At 54.5% G+C, this 16,905-nt stretch overlaps 1 protein-coding gene across 1 annotated transcript in view; it reads left to right on the forward strand.

Annotated features, from left to right (window-relative positions):
• The window catches only part of PIK3R5 (phosphoinositide-3-kinase, regulatory subunit 5), a 25,553-nt gene that overhangs the window by 1,501 nt on the left and 7,147 nt on the right, over positions 1-16,905 (forward strand). The window contains exons 2-9 of the mRNA XM_009334066.1: positions 7,076-7,176; positions 8,643-8,711; positions 9,477-9,615; positions 12,137-12,206; positions 13,689-13,863; positions 14,425-14,578; positions 15,101-15,184; positions 16,382-16,901. Coding sequence (XP_009332341.1) covers positions 7,076-7,176; positions 8,643-8,711; positions 9,477-9,615; positions 12,137-12,206; positions 13,689-13,863; positions 14,425-14,578; positions 15,101-15,184; positions 16,382-16,901 — 1,312 coding nt within the window. The remainder of the gene's footprint in view (positions 1-7,075; positions 7,177-8,642; positions 8,712-9,476; positions 9,616-12,136; positions 12,207-13,688; positions 13,864-14,424; positions 14,579-15,100; positions 15,185-16,381; positions 16,902-16,905) is intronic.

The following is a 16,905-nucleotide window of genomic DNA, read 5'->3' on the forward strand; positions in this document are numbered from 1 at the left end:
GTTTACACATCAGAAAGTTCCCTTTCATCAACAGCACTTGTGCTGTTGCCGAAAATCTTCAGCGTGACCGGTGAACCCCGTTTCCGCAGTCGTCGGTGGATGTGATGTTAATAGCTCTGCTGTGCCTCGGCCCTGGGGTACCGCTTCTGGACAGCCCCTGGGGCAGCGCGTCTTGGCCAATGCCTTTAGTGCTCTTCTGTGTGGGCTGTCCAGCCCTGCTGACTTTTAAGGTGTTTGCTTTGAAGAGCTGCTGTTTCACATCCTACCCCCTTGCAGTTGGAGTAGGAAGTATTTCGTTATTGCAGTAACATACATGCTTTAGGGAACACAGAGCATAATGCACAGATATACCTACGCTCCTCAACAGTGTATCCTATTTCTTTCCAAAAACAGAGCAAAAATGTTTTCACATTCTTCTGCCTTCCCCATGTTACAAGCAACAGCTTAATTATTGCTGTCCTGTGTCAGATCCAGGCTGTTGTTTATGGCAGGGCTCTGTTCCTCATATAGTCAATGAATCCCTCCATCTTGTTCTTAACTGTGCAGTAGCCTTCTCCTTTCTCGTTTTTAACTTCTTATATCACTTCTATTTCCCAATTTATTTGCTTTCCCCTCCTTTTTACCATTTCCGTACACCAAAATAACACGCACCACATCTCAGCTTTTTTCTGTGAAGTCAGCAAAGAGGAGAAGTGTGAGTGCTTTGGCCATCACAAATTTATACCCTGGATGAGCCCGTGGTTGGCTCTGGGGTCTAAATAGAAAATATTCCCTGAACTGCAGCGTTTATTGGAGGAACCAAATTAAAATTAATTGTCTCTGACTCACAAAAAGCCCTGTTAGAAAAGTGCTAGGAAAGACAACCTCCTTTTCCTCGTGGAGACCCTCTTCAGAGAGCTTCCTCCGTGTTGCTGGATAGAGACGGTAGTCAAATCAGAGCATGCTAAAGGAAGAAAAATATTTTATTTCTTGCTGGTGAGCAGTGAAACGTGGAGCCTTTGGTGAAGGAGGGTGCTGGGCTTGGGTCTGGCTGCTGGCGGTGCCGGGGATGCTGTACTGGGGAGTCAGAGGTGTGAGAAGGGCTGGAGGATCGCGGCGGATGGGGAGCTGCTGGGGAGGCTGTAGGCCAGCCCACCGCCCAAAAGGTCCGGGGATGGAAAGGAGCTGTTGTGTCTCTGCCATGGGGCTGCACGCGAGTCAGAGAGGATGAAGGGTGCTGGTGAGGGAGGATGGATGAAGGCCACTGGTGAGCCAGAGAAGGAGAGGAGTCTTCAATGATATGTCTTGCGTGATACCCAGGGTGTTCAGTCTGCTCAGCTCTAACAAAGGGAAGCTTAAGATCCTGCTCGATTGCGGTCATCTAAATACCCTCATGGGGAATGAACAGAAGTCTGGTGTGGGGATCCTCCAGCTTAGTCACCAAGTAGCGAAATGCAGTGTCTGAAATACTTCCAGCTCTAAGTGCAGAGTTAAGGTGCGCTGGTTAGTAAACCTTGCAAATTTTAACCTTTGGACGGATTTCTCCAGCCTTGTGGTGGGTTTTCTTGCTGAAACCACTGCCCAGGCTGGGTGGAAGCGCCGGGGCGGCTCCAGCCCTGGGAGGTGCCTCTGTGCCCTGCTCGGGGAGCTCCCAGCAGCTGCTTTGCAGGTTGTACGGCAGGTGTGGTGCAGGATGCATCCCAAGAGGATGCTGTGACTGCGGGGCTCTGCTGTCCCCTGTGCTTCGGGCACCTCCAAACCCCTGCTTACGACCTGCTGCGAGTCGGCCCTTCCTCTGGGTAGTCCCTTGGAGAAAACCACCTTATTTGATGAGGGCGTAGTGGAAGTGGTGGGAGCAGGTCTGGGGGCGGGAGGAAATGGAGATGTCTGCTTTTCACCCCTCCAACCGTGTCGCTTCTGACAGCACCAGGAGCCGATGCCCAGCCCGAGTGCCGTGGGCGATGGCAGCTTGGGCATGCGGTATTTCTGCTTGCCTTTTTTTTTTTTTTTTTTTTCCGACTTGACAGTTGCCCCCTATAAAGAGCGGTGGAGGGGAAATGCCAACCACCAAGGTCAGGAAGGAGCTGCTGCTTTTCACCCCTCCAACCGTGTCGCTTCTGACAGCACCAGGAGCCGATGCCCAGCCCGAGTGCCGTGGGCGATGGCAGCTTGGGCATGCGGTATTTCTGCTTGCCTTTTTTTTTTTTTTTTTTTTCCGACTTGACAGTTGCCCCCTATAAAGAGCGGTGGAGGGGAAATGCCAACCACCAAGGTCAGGAAGGAGCTGCTTTGGGAGGAGGGTGCTTCAATGCACTTCTCAGAAAAGAAATCGCAAAGCCTCATCCTTCCGAGGCCGCCCACGGGGCCGCTGCCGCCCGGCTCCCGGCACGCTGCCGGCATCTTCGTCGACGACGATAGTGATCAAAGCGAGAGTATGCACCGTGCTCAAGCTCCCTCCCAGCACAGGGGTCTTGGTGCAGCTTCTGCCCAGCACTGGGTCCCCACTCGGAGGCTTTGCTGTGGGTTTTGCTCTCCCAAAGAGAGATTTTTTTTTTTCTTTGGGTCTGTTTCATTTCATGTTGAGCTCAGTCTAAGCGTGCTGTGTAGCATGCTGGGATAAGCACAGCTTAGTCCTACTTCTGCTGCGGCTCCACGAGTCGCAGCCCCAGCATCCCGCAGCTGGGACCATGATGTGCTCTGGGCTGCCTGTGTTGCTGGCAGATAAGTCTGACTCATTCTCCATGTATAAAGGAAAAAAAAAATAGTGCTGGGTCGCTGTTTTAGTGGAGCAAAACCAGATGGATGTGCATGAGGGCAAGGTGGATGTAAGCAGGTTTTTTTAGCTGTGGGGCTTCCCGCTGCCCTTCTGGGAGGTCTCCGGTGCCTCTTGTGACACATTCATAGGATTTAGGGGCTGGAATGTAAAGCTCTGGTTTGTGCTGCCTGCACAAGGTACATCTTTAAAAGCTGATCTTGGCACCTCCAGAGCCGGAGATCACCCCGCAGCTCCCGTGTGGACTGCTCTCCTTTAAGGCGTTGAGCAGTTTGTGTGCGGGATTTTACTTCCCACTTCCCTCAGCCAAAAGGCACCTGCCTGAGCTCTGCAAACCCTGCTGTGATAGGGGTTTAGGTGAGTGAGGTGAAGCATTTCCCCACCAACACAGGACTTTCCAGTGCTTGCACAACTCGATAGAGAGGGGGTAACGGGGAGCGCAGCTCCTGCTTGCAGTGATGGCAGGGAGCATCCCTCTGCTTGCCTTGGGGGACATTCCAGGGCATCCCCGAGCTGCGCGCTCCATGCAGATTCGGGGCCTCCCTTGCATCTCATAGTGAGAAATGTTTTTTTGGGAATCAAAGAGCAAGTGCAAAGTCCAGGAGGAAGTCTGGTTCAAACTTTCTGTGCGCCCTCAGTGCGCATCCTACCCTCGTCTACCCCGGGACAGGGAGGGTGCCCGGTGTGGTCTGGCGCTGCTGGTTTTGAGCATACCTGGCACAGTGGAACGAACCCAGTTTGGACTTTGTGCTCTGTGCTGCTCTGACCCCTTGTAAAACACTGCTTCTGAGTTGTCCTTGTGACTTGTGTCCTGACCTGGCGTGGTGGCATGATTCACCATCGCAGCAAACCAGCAGCTGAGCATCTGCTCGGGCGCACTGAGACGGAGGAGTGGCTGCAAATAAAACTTTCTGGAGTTGGTTTCTCACCTGGCTGCAGCCTCTCCCTGGCCTGGAAATAAACCAAGTGCTGCTCTGCAGTTCATAAAAGTCCCTGGGTGCTACCACAGCACGCAGCTGTGGACGCAGGACATCTGCAGAGGGATGGAGAGGGCACTTGCAGGCAGGTGGCTCCTTTCTGCTTTTAACGTCACCTGGAGCTTTTGTTCCTGACCTGTGCACATTAGAAGCATCACCCTCCATGCCCAAATAACCTTTCTGGTCTGGATACAGGGGATATGGCTGCAGGGACTGACTCTGCTCCCGGTGGTTGGAAAGTGGATGCTCATGACCTGGACTGTGTGCAGAGGGAAGGGAGTTCCCACCCAGGTCTAGATCCCCTGTCCTGACTGATGCCTGGCGGTGCTGGACACTTCGCTTTGCTGTGTGGTCTTTGTTTATTGCGTCCAGGATTTGCAAGCTGCATTTTGTGCTTGAGACTATTTTTAGCAAGGACGCAGCTGTTTTGGTGTGTCTTTGGTTAATGCTGCTTTGCCAAATTTAGGAGCTCAGACCCTGGCAGCCTGCTGCCTCCCAGCACCGTTTGGCTTAATCCCAGGGTAATCCCAGTGCCTTGCCATGACCGTAAGTTAAACAGAAATTCTGCTTATAGCGATGATATTCAAATATACCTGGCTGCAACCTTGTGCTTCAGCTCACGGTTACTGTAGAAGACCAAAAACGGGTCAGAAGACGTCAGGCCTAAACTATATTTGTAAGACACTTCCCTCGAGCCCTGCCCTTGTCCCCGCTACCTGCCTGTCCCCCCAGCCCATTCACAGAGGGTTTGCCCCAGCTCCTTCCCGGGGAAGCAGCCCCGCGCCTCTCCCTCTGCCCCATTCAGCACAGAATAATGCAGCGCGCCACTGCCGCCGCAATTTCTTCCTCCCTCACTAGAAGTGAGAGGAAGGAAAGAGCCTGCGTCTTGCTGGGCTATTTGTATTTGTGGTTACGCTCGCGCAGGAAGCGGCATTCTCCTCGTCTGGCGATCCACCCCGACGGAGCTCAGCTCAGGCTTTTGTGGATCCTGCCCTGCACGGCCAGCCTTCGCCCTGGGCAGCTGCAGCGGGGCCGGGCTCTCTCGGGTGAAATAATCCTCCCGGCCGAAGCAGGACGGGTTGTTTCAAGGCGCCACGTGAGCCCAGCCGCTTCTTGCCGAGGTCAGCAAAGCTCCCGGCAGCTCTGACCACTTCTGCTGGGCTGGTTGCTTTCTTGACTATCTCACAAGGCTTTCCCTGGAGGATGCCGTGCTCTGGGACAATACTGATTTATTTGAGCAATGTGCTGGAGCCCTCCCAGGCAGAGCCATGGCTTTGTGCCATTGCGCTGACTTACGAAAATGGCTCAAAGGAAAACAGGAGCATCCCTGAATTACCGGGTCACTGTGGCTGTGCCCTCGCTGACAAGATATCACAATCTAAGGTTGCACTCTGGGTGTCAGCAAACCCAGCATGATGCCGGGAGTACCGGAGGCAAATTAAAAATTGCATCTGTGCTCCTTGGAAACTTTCCAGCAGGATGTTTCTCTGCTGGAAAATGTCGATTCATTGAAAGCGAAAAGTTGCATGGCAGCGGGAGGGCTTTCCCATGGGGGAAGGCTCCTGCCCTGTTTTGTTCAGCTAAAAGTTAGGCGTAAAGCCACAGAAATAGTGTGCGTCCTGGTGAGCAAATGCTTGTCCATGGAGGGGGACAAGTGAAAGCTGTTTTTGCAACCTGAGCACTAGTTTTGCTTGTCTTGGCATTGGCCTTCTCCCAGCTGGGCCACGGCATACCTCTCCCCTGGTTTAAATTCATCCTGTTTAACACCTAGAAGGTGTGTAAAGGTATTTTTATGGCATGTACATGTCTGTATGTTTGAATTTGTAGCCTCTGCAGCTGGGAATAATGTTTGAGGGATGGATAGCGTGACCTGCAGATTTGTGATGAATACTGCTGTCCCCTTGCCAGCTCACAGCATTGTTTCTTCCTTGTTAGCTCCAACGTGACAGCAATGTTTCTGTGCCGCTTAATAGACCATGCGAGTGAAGAGTGGCTGGATTTATATTTATTTTTCCTCTCTGATCGTTAGCCCTGCTTCCCTGCAGCGAGAGATGCTCTCTTTCTCTTGGTTTTGCTTTTGGACTGAGCTTGGAAGAGCCCCGGTGCCAGCACCCCCTGAACCGTGCCATGGGCTGTGGCTGAGCTGTGTGATGTCTGCACTGTGTCCACTCCCGGTGATAAAATCCATGGCAATGTGGGATGGGGGAGATGCAAACATGGACCCTTCTCAGATATTTGTTAGGTTGTTTGCTTGAAATTTCCCTATAACTTTTCTCCCCGGGGCTGTGTGCAGTGCCTGGGTCCCTGGGGGGGAAGAGGAGGAGGTGGCGGTGCTACTCCCTCCTTGGTCTGCAGATCCTGGTCCGCCTGAGCTGGTGAGTGCCACCTCCTCCCCCGGGATGCAGGGCCGGGATGAATGGAGGCGGCCGGCAGCTTTTGTGCAGATCATTTCCTCTAAGACCATCTGGGAGGTGGCCCTAACCGCCAAAGAAAAGCGACGGCCTCGGGAAACACCTTGGGCCATTGTCACTGGTCGGGTCCCAGCAGCGAGAGGCAGATGTCTGGGGATGGAGGCCAGGGGGGTTTCAATCAACCAGGGTGAAGGACCCTCCATCCTTTTGCATGGCAATTCTCCTCTCTCAATCTGGCTAATCTTCTGGTGGGGTTTTAATACACTTAATGAAAATTTGAAGGTGCTAAGAGATGGAATAAATGCTGGGCAGGCTTAACAACGATGCTGATATAAGCTCTGACTACGGCGATGCTGATGTGATGGTGCATCTCCAGGGCGTGGGGAAGCTGGTCGGGGGGATGCAGCACCTTCCCTCAGGTGCAGTGCAGCTGGAGGGGGTTGGATGTGTGCCCGACGGGAAGCTGAATTTGGCAGGGTTTGAGTGAGTTTATAGTTGGGATAGCGCATCTGGGGCGTTTGAGCCTGGGGGTGGCAGGGCAAGGGGTCGCACTAGTGGGTTTTCTGTGCTCAGGCAGACGGAAGGTGGGCATCCACCTATGCCATGCACATCCCTCTGGCCTCTGCAGTGGGCATGTGGCAGCGCAGGCATGTCAGCTACCCAGCCTCCCTGGGGGAGAGGCATCCAACCCAGCTGAGTGTGTTGGGCTGTGTGAGCGAGAGCACGAAGGCGCTGGGGTACCAAGCGATGCCGCTGAGATAAGCACCACTCGGCAAGAATAGATCTGTCCAGAATGAGGGCGCGAGGTTTTTTTTCTCTGCCGTGCTCTGACACAGGCGGCAAACACCTTCGTCCTGACCCCTTCCCATTGTTCGTCCCTCCTGCGACCTTCTTGAACGGGGCTGTGAGTGACGGCGGCTCTGTCTCCCTCGCAGCCGGGCTGTGCCTGAACTGCTGGAGCCTGCAGGAGCTGGTGAGCCGAGACGCCGGCAACTACCTCATCCTGGTGGAGAAGATCCTCAGCAAGGCCAAAGAGGTGAGTCGGGGGGCTGCCGGGGAGGGCTGTGGGCTTTGAGGTGGTGTCAGCTCCGGGGCTTGCCCAAGATGGAGTTTTGCAGAGCTTGGTGGGTGATTTGGGGTTGTGGTAAGGTATTGCTGCAGCACTGGAGCTTGGGGTTGGGTGATGCTGGGTCGGCAGGTCCGAAACTCTGGTGGGAGCAACCCTGTGTGTCCCACCGGCTTTCAGCGCATGGGAACTACAAGGGAAAAACTCAGCTCCAATATCTGCTCGTCGGGCAGCACTGCAGATCCACGGGGAAAAGGGTTTTGATTTCCTAAAGCGCTGCTCGGCGCCGTGCAAGGGCAGCCCGGGTCGTAGGGCTGCACAGATGGAGCCGGCCTTCCCCAGACCTTCCCCCGGCGCAAAATGAGAGCTGCTAGTCCAAATCAGAGCAAATTGAAGGTTTCCTGTTGTTTTTGATGGAAACGTTGCCACGGCTCTGCCGGGCTTCCTGCAGGGCCAGGAGCGAAGCTGGGACACTGGGTTTGCACCACATAGCAGCCCGGCAGGAGACAGTCGGGTCAGGCACAGCGGGGAAGCGAAATGGCAGTGGGGCCAATTGTACCGGCCTGCCGTTGTCTCATCATGTGCCAGACAAGCTTGAGGCATTGTTGGTCGAGCAGGGTTGACTCGGGCTGTGGCCGGGAAGACTTCGGAGGAATCCCTTGATGTGGCAGGAAACAGTGATGTGTTTCCTAAATCCTCAGCACTGGGATTCATGTGATGGGGTAAATGCTGCCTTTCATTTTTTGGGAAAGAAAGGCTGTCTAGCTGCCAGGCTGCGGAGCTGATACCAGTTAAGATTAGCACGATTCAGTTTAATCCATTTATATTTTTTTTTAATGGCTGGAATTTACGTAGTTGCAGATAGCACTTTATTACATTAGGGTTTACGTAAGGGTTTATTGCACTTCGTGCTGTGCTCGTGAACAAGGGGAGACAGTGTCTGCAAGCATATCCTTGAGCCATCACTAAGTCCCTCAGTGAAATAATTCTGCTGGCTATTCACTGGCAGAGCCTGGGACAAAAATCCACGGTTTGCACCGTGCTGCTGAGCTTTGCAAGCCGCTTGCAGGGGCTGGGCTGCCTGCTTGCCTCTCCAAACTGCCTGCTTTGAGCCACTGTCATAGAATTTCAGGCAACTCTGCAAGGATCAGGAGCATCGGAGGGCTGGGAGCTTGGCCAAATCTGGCTTCTCGAGGGTAAAGGCAGAGTGACAGTCTGTGCTGGTCTGCCTGTCCCATCGGTGTGGGTTACTGGGGCTTTGGGGGTTATTTTCCCATGGAGACAAGGGAATCTGCTGGGGACGGTGATGTGATGGTGTGGGTTGGGCGTGCGTCTGCACTGTCAGGGAGTCTCCCGCTATTTCCAAGGATGCTTTCGGGTAACACTCATGGCCAGCAGCCCAGCTCATCCTTTTGCCCTCGGGCCGTTTCCTACAGGTGCAGGAGAAGTGCGACTATGATCTCGTAACGCCCCTGGCTCTACTCTTCTACTATGCGGTCCTGTATGTAAGTCCTGAGGCTGCTGCACGTAGCTCGATCTCAGCCCCCGGGGAGGCGCAGGGTCCAGGGCCCCACGGAGCCACACGGAACAGCCACTGAAATTGGGGTGGCTTTCGTCTGAAACATCACGGTCTGCTTTGATCACTTGATCTCTAAAAAGATCCTGTACGAATCTACAGGGATCAAGACCAGACAACTGTTGCACAAGCTGAGAGATGAAAAAAAATTAGTTTCAGTGTTTTTAATCTTTTTATTTAAAGATGGGCTAATCAGAAAGGGAGACAGACAATATCTCTGTGCAGAGTAGGCAAATTTTTTTTCATTACCCTTTATACTTGTGCAAAATATATAGGCAGCGCTAATGAAAAGGAGTGGAGCTTTCACAGGAAATACTTTTTTTATTATTATTATTAGCACAATGCATCATTATCCCAAGGAAATCATTGCTGCCAGATCTTGCAAAAGCACAGGCTGTAATGCGATTCATCTGTATGGATCTGTGGTTGTTAAAAATAAATTTATATATAGGCTTTGGCACGTGAGCCACAGCCGGGAGGTTGGGAAGGTGCAGAGCAGATGAAGCTTTCTCGGATGTGCCCAGTGGGGATCCTTTGACCCTTCCTTGGGAGAGGACGGGGTGTCACAGGGGGAACCTCTGCTCCAATCCATTTCTCCTCCTTCCACTTGCAGCCTAAATCCTCAAGTTTCTATGCAGCGCTCGAGGCCCGTGTCCTTGTTCCCTTTCTAATCGTGTCTCCCTGTCCCCCACAGGCTCCCCACTTCCCGCCGGGCTCCGACCTGCTCGTGAAAGCCACCAGCATATACCACAGCTTCCTGACCTGGCCCGTGCCCTATTGTGACATCTTCCGCGAGCTGCTCACCTTCATCAGCGACGAGCTCAAGGCCCCCGGTAAGTGCTCCCACCGCAGGGTTTTCATGTGCTGCTGGCGCTGCTTCCCCAAAAACACCGTGCTGCGACCACCTCGTGTTTGTTCCCGAGACTCTCCTGGTGTTGCTGTCTCGTACCCCACTTGCTTCATGAATCCCTTGAGCGTGGTGCCCACATTTACCTTGTGCATCCCACAGCTCAGCTTTTCCAGGAGGCAAGGACCTCTGCCCTCTCTCTTCTGGGTGATTTTCCCTGGTGGTCCAGCACAGGGTGAGACCAGATTCCTCTGGAGGAGCGGGCGGGGTGGTGGGGTTGTGTTTTTGGTGGCTGCCTTGCGTGCAAGGTGGTGGGAGCATCCCAGGGACTCTCAGCTCTGGACCAGCATGGATTAGCAAAACACGTAACTATTTCCTGGCTGCCTTTCAGTCTGAGGGGTCTTTTCCATGGCAAAGCACGTGCTGGCTGCTCCCGCCCAGCCCTGGGCTTTGTTTGAGATGCTCAGTTTGAGATGCTCAGTGGTGTGACGGGGGCGATAACAGTGGGTCCATTCATTGGCATCAAGGTGGCTGGAGCCTTCAAGCCTGCCCTTGCGTGGAGATTTCCATAGGGCTGAGGGACTCCCCGGCTCTTTCTTTACAGCCGAGACACTACCTTGTGATACGGCTTTGGGCACATCTATCGGCAGCAGCAGCACTCCTCTTAATTAAGGGCTCCTCGTAGATGTCCTGTTGTTCCCAATGGAGCAGCTCTTCCAATTATTTCTAAAAGGCTATTTCTCCTAATCTCCCTGTCTTTTGGTGGCTTATGGAGAGCTGTTATCACACAGAGCAGATTTCAGCCCTTGTTTAATCCTGCGCAGGGCCATGGCAGTGAGACCGGCTCTGAGCAGGGCTTGGGAGGCCTCAGGTGGGTACATGGGCTGTGGTTGAGGCTGGGGATGCTTCCCCCCTTCCTCAAACCAGGCAGCTGCTTTGGAGAGTCCTGATGGGGACGTGAAATGCAGGGTCTCTAGCTTATAGGTGCAGGTGGGATGAAAGATGCTTTCAAAGGAACAAAAAGATTAAAAAAACCCCAAAAGCCTCTGCAGTCTTGGCACTGGACTGGCTGATCTACCCCCAGCTCAAGGCTCCACCAGCATAAATGGCCATGGCCACCAGGCAAGGTCTGGCTGGGCTGTTGTGCTGCGTCCAGCCTCCAGCTCAGAGCTGCAGGGCCAGCATGCATGTGGGGATGCTTGTCCCATGCCGCTGCAGCCGTGGACTTCCCCAAATCCTTCCTGGTCATTTATTGCTGTGACACCGGTCGGGACTGTGTTTTACAGACGGCTGGGAAAGCCCCAGTGCTGGGGTGGGGTTTGCTACATCCTGTTCTTGTGCCACCACCGCCATCACCCGTGCCTGGGGCTGTGTGAGCTGGGGACTTCGGTCCAAAAGCTTTTCCCCTCCTACAAGCATGAGAGATTCCCCCACCCCTGCTAAAAGATGCCGTGTGGGAGGTGTTGGCCTGCCGGGGCTGGGGAGCTCAGTGCTGCCCCTCACCGTGGCCTCTCCCCACAACTGGAGCCCAGAACAACGAAAACATGTCCTCTGCTGGTAAGCTGGCCAGGACCTTACACGCTTGTTGCGCAGCCTCCGTGACCTGCTGCGAGGCTGAAGCAAAAGCTTTTTATTGAGATGAGGGTAAACATTAACTGAGAACAAGTTGCTGTCAATATTTGCCAAGAATGCAATAGCTTTTATCTCCAAACTGTGGCTGATGTCTCTGCAAGAGGGGTGAATGCTGCAGTAATCGGGGGCCTGTGTGGATCAACACGAGCTGCCTGTGGGTGCTGGGACCCCCTGGGTGCTGCTTCTTGGCTGCTGAGCAGCAGCTGGGGTTGAGATGTGGCTGCCTGCAGTAATAAGGGTGCTGGATCTTGTTGACACCATAAGATCTTTCCCAAGATGCATGCCAGTCCTTCTGCCTTTTGGGAGTGTCACAGGCTCTGCTATTGCCACCCAGTCCAGGTCCATCAGACATTGCCTGGTTGGGGTTCCCGATGGCATCCTGGGGATGGTCCCAGGGAGGCATCCAGGGACGTGGGCAGCTCACGTCAACCTTGCTTCTGCTAGCGCCAGGCTGGGCTCCATCTCTGCGGGAGGGAAGGTGGCAGTGACCTGCTGTCCGTAAGTTAGATCTAGGGCCCGGCAGGGGCTAAAGCAAGTGGCAGAAGCTGCTAAATATCACCCTTGCAATTCAAAACGGATCCCGCATCAGCAGTGGGGCACAAGGGTTTGCGAATGGAGCAGCTCTCCCTTCCCATCTTCTTGTTGCCTTCCCATCCCCTTGGGCTTTCACCCTTTCCATCCCAAGGCTCCCTTGCTCCTGGGCTGGTCCCCTTGCATGGTGCCTTGTCCCCATAAGGACTTTTGGTGCTTCCATGCCGGCTCCAGGCTGCGGCTCAGCCAGGTCAGGACCACGTTAGGAGGCAAAGTCCATGTGCTCCTGAAGCAGAGCAGTCTGCAGTGGTGCCATGTCTCCTGTCCTCTGCTTTCTCCCCCAGGGATCTCCTTCCAGAGGCTGGTGAGGACGGAGCAGGGGCTGCCTGTGAAGAACTACCAGAGCTCCACCGTGTAAGTGTGGCCATGGAAGCTGCTGGCATCTCTCTCTGTAGCGTCCTCACCATCCCACGCTGCTTGAGCAGCAGTGGGGCTGCAGTGACCAGCATCTCAAAGGTGTAGCGATGGGTGCCAGGGATAAGAGCTGGATAGCTGGGCTGAGCTGTGGGAAGGGACAAGGGAGGTGGCTGTGGTGTTTCCACAGCCGTGGGTCAGGGTCTGTGGGCTCCCAGTGTCGGTTGTCCTGCAGCTCTGCTTACTGCAGGGCTGCAGATCTGGATGAAAACAGCCGGGGAAGGCAAAGTCTCCTCCGCAGGGAGCTGCTGATCTCGGCACAGGCTGGAGAACAGCCAGGAGACACTTTGATCTGCGTGTTTGGGAGCCACCAGCCCGAGGGGGGACAGAAGCGAGTCCATCCCAGAGCAACAATTAATGAAAGCCTTGCAGCTCTGAGCGTAGTGAGACTTTGCACCTTATTCGAGGGCTGAACCTTTCCTCCTGCCAGGGCACCTCATTTGTAAATAGGAAAATAAGCGCAGGCGGTGTGTGCCCTTCCTGGCTGCAGTGCCAGCCCCAGCCCCAGGGACAGTCCTTTGTGCACAGCTGCCTCCACTCCCTGCAGGAGGGGCGTCCTGCTGTTCTGGCTTGTCCACTCACGCCGTGCAGCTCTGGATCTGCACCTGTATCCCACCCAGCTGCGCTGGTGCTGCTGTGTTGCTTTCCCAGTACAGCTCCCCAGCTCTACACGCTTATACTGGTGCAAGTGCAACCACCGATGGCTATATTTGCATAAAAAGCCCTGAAAACCTGGCACAAAGCTGTACACAAGCTGAACCCTGGGCTTATTGAAAGGTTGTGCCCATTGCCTGAGCTTTCTAGAACCAAGCATGCCAGAGCACTTCCTTAATTTGGAGACTTCTTTGCGCAGTGAGGTGGACTGCTCTCGTCAATGAACGTAAGCTCGTGCCTGCATGCTCTCTGGACTGCAGGTTTGGGAATTCAAAGCCTGTGGATGTTCATTTTGTGGTCCAGAGCAAAAATGCAGCTGAAAGATGTGGCTCTTCTCCTTAAAGCCCAGAAGTGATGGTCTGACCTGCACCTTGCAGGGGAAAGATGTTTTGGGGCCCCCTCTCACTTTCTACCCTCCCCGCTTCCTCGCGTGTGCTGGATGTCGTTTGGACAACTGGCTGCTGGGCTGGAGCCCTGTCTGGGGCTGGTTGAACAATTATTGGGCCGGTGATATCGCAGATGTGGCAGGAGAGACGGTGCCAGGGATGCGCCGAGGGGCAGGATGGAGGATGCTCATCCGTTACCTGCTCCTTGCCCCTGGCTGGCACTGCAGCCTGGCTCCGGCACACCTTGCGCAGCCCCGAGACCCTCTGGCTGTGACTGATGTGAGAGGACACTGCCATCTAGCGTGAATTTGTCCAAGAGTTTCATGTGCCACCGGCGTCCGAGCCTGGCTGCCCAGACTAACCGCCCTCCCCTTGTCCCCAGGACGGTGCTGCTGCTCAACCGCTCCGAGGTGCAGAGCGAGTTCCTCTCCATCGCCGAGAAGCTGAGCACCAGCGAGCACCCGCAGCGCACCACGCTCGTCGTGCTCCTCGAGCACCTCTACCAGGCCAACTTCGGCACCCGCTGCGACCTGGACAGCCTGCACCACCTCCTGAAGGTAGGCTCAGAGAGCTTCGACTTCGGTGATGCCACGGTGCCGTTGGGAGCAGTTTCATGCAGTTGGCTGGTGGATTTCCTGACGAAAATAATATTTCATTGACAAAAGAAAGAAAGTTTTGATAACACTTCGCGTAGGAAAAATATGCGTCTTTCCCTTCTCTTCTCAGGTTAGACCTGAGGTCTACACTTCTGTTTTGTGAAGTGTGGCGGGGGGGTAACTCGCCTTTTACTCCTTTCCCCATCCCTAAGTGGAGCGAGGAGGAGCCCCTGGATTTGAAATGCAGCAAAAGTGTGTGTTTGACCAGAGAAACACTTTGCTTTGGTGTTTGGGGCAGGGGGCAAAATCTTGTGAAGAAAACCCCTTAGGTTGTTCAAACACTTCTTTTTTTTTTTTTTTTCTTCTTTGCAGAAGTTTTGGGGGGACTTGAAGGGGGTGGGAGGTAGAGGAGGGAGAGAGATTTGCCCAGTGGTGTAGTTAGTGACCTTCCCTAAAGATCTGTGTGTTGCCTCTGCGGAGGGACCCCCCTCGAGCTCTCGTCTTGGCTCTGCTCCCCTCCAGTCCAAGACACTGGAAGAGCTCTCGGAGATCTACGCCAGCGCCGCCGACGCACAGGAAATTGCAGCTGCCAGCAGCGACCCTGTCCCGGCCCGGGAGCGGCTGCAGTCCGTGCTGCGGGACATCGCCGGGGCCGCATCCTTTCCTGCCATCGTGGGTGAGAAACTCCCCCATGCCCCTCTTCCTCCAGGGTTTTCTACTGGCTCAGCCCTTGCGGCGGTGATGAGCTCCCCTGCACTGCGGGTGCTGGGAGCCAGCCCTTTGAAGTGTGAAACCCTCTTTTGCACAAAGTTTCAACCTAGCACAACAACTCCAACAAAAAAAATCACCAACCCAGGTCCTATTTCATAACCACGCGATGAGCCAGAAATTGTTTCTCATCTTTCATTAAAACAGCGACAAAAAAAAAATTCTCCAGCCTTTGTGGGTGAGGTGAAAACATTAAACCAGAAACTGATGGCAGCAGCAATGTCTGATGGCTCTTAGAGGTGTGAAATGTCCCCTCGTCCCAATTGCATGTGCCTTCACAGGGATAACGGCAGCAGCATCAGTGCTCTGCATGACCTGGGCTGCCCAAAACATGCATGGGGTGGATGGCATCTCCCACCATCCAGGAGAGCTGTCAGGAGCGGTATCAGGGTTCCCTGCAAACTAACTCCTCTCCCTCCTTTCTTCCTAGGCGAGGCTCAGCCCCGCAAGCTCCACACCATCCCCATACCCGCCGCTCGTTGCTACACTTACAGCTGGGATCAGGATAACTTTGGTAAGCGGAGGGGGTCCCCCGTCCCCCCTGGTGAGACCGCAGCCCTCTGCTCCCCATCGCAGGGGTGGCTGAACAGCATTTCAGCTCCGCCGGCACTGCCAGGTGCAGCCGGGCGTGCGGCACAAACTGTGGCCGGAGCCTGAAAGAGCTGGTAACAAATTGTTAGTGGTGGCGGAAGAGATAACGCAGTGGGCATCAGCGTCCCCTGGATGGGAGTGGACATGGGCGTCAGCTTGGGCATGATGCCTGCTGTGATGCTGAGCAAAGCCCTCATCCGAGCTGTGGGCGTCAGGCACTGGTGGCCCCAAAACACGTTGTGTTGCCGGAGACAAATCATGCAGGGCTTGTTCTCTTGGGCAAAGTTGTGCCTTGCATTAAGCTGGACGGAGATTCATCGCACCCGTGTCTATGGGGATATTGGTAGGATGGAGACCTTGTTTGGTAGAAAGCTCCTCTGCAAGGATTAAACCTTGCTCGTGCCCTGGAAATAATTGTTGCTGGAAAAGCCTGACTGCACCGATATGTCGGGGCTTTGTGGGGTTGAGACCCCTCGGACGTTACAGCTCTTCCCCCACCCACAGCAGGGATGGCCGAGGAGCGGGTGCCTTTGCTGTGCTCTCGGCCTGGCCGCAGCAGTTTTGCAGGGGAAACAGTGGCTTCCCCTTCTGCTGAGCTGCTCCCTCCGGCTTCCGCATTCCTGGAAGACCTTTTCTGTTCCTGTAAAGGTTTAGTGCTCGTTGCCTGCTGGCCCCAATGAGCTGGACTAGAGCTCTGGCTTGGGCTTTGCAGCAAGTCTAGCCTTGCTGGGAGGCCACCCGCACTTGGGGCTATTTGGGGTTTGATTATCAAAATTCCTTGCTTTCCTCCTGCCCTCTGGTTAAACCCAGATTAGACACAGGTACATTGTGAAATCTGTGTAGGAAGGAAGCAAAACCCCAGCTGGTGTTTGCCTTTCGAGAACCCAAACAGAATGTGACCTCAAGGAGAGAAACACGTTTTGTTTTGCCATCGCATCTGAGTGTCTTTTGGCAATCTAAAAACCTTCAGGAGGAGGTTTTCAGCTCCTTGTTTGAAACTGTGCAGGATCAAAGAGAGCGTTGGCCACGCTGTGGTAGTGTCGTTGTCTGGGGTCATCACACTTCCAGCGGCTGTGCTGGATCCCGTACCAGACCCGATCTTCCTCCGGTTGCCTTCCAGATATCCTCAATGATGTCCTCAGCAAAGAGTGCAGCGTTGTCGAGCCCATGGCCTCGGAGAACGAGGAGGAGGATGAAGAGGAGGAGGAGGTGGAAACTGATGGCTGTTCCCCCGAGCGGGACTCGCTGCTTTCCCCCATCTGCACCATTTCCAAAGACTCTGTGTACTCGGCACTGTCGGAGGAGGGATCTAAGCCCTCACGAGTGTCCCTCTTCACCACCTCCAAGGACTCCATCTCGGAGCTGACGGTGGTCTCCAGAAAGTCCCTGAAGTCGTTCGTCTCCAGCCTGAAGGACTGCATGGACAGTGGGTACGCGGAGGACAGTGATGAGAGCTCCCTGGACATGGTGGGGAGGCCAGAGCTGAAGGTAGAGAAGACCCACCACAAATATAGACACACGCTGACCAACAAGATCTACAAACTGTTCAAGAGCAAAAGCCACCTGGTCTTGAGGAGAGACCTGAAGGACTGCCCGGACACAGGCTCGCTCTCACTGTCCCTGCGCCGGGCCGAGAGCCTGTGC

The sequence above is a fragment of the Pygoscelis adeliae genome, unplaced genomic scaffold (assembly GCF_000699105.1).
Source record: "Pygoscelis adeliae isolate BGI_AS28 unplaced genomic scaffold, ASM69910v1 Scaffold11, whole genome shotgun sequence".
In the NCBI taxonomy this organism is placed as follows: Eukaryota; Metazoa; Chordata; class Aves; order Sphenisciformes; family Spheniscidae; genus Pygoscelis; species Pygoscelis adeliae.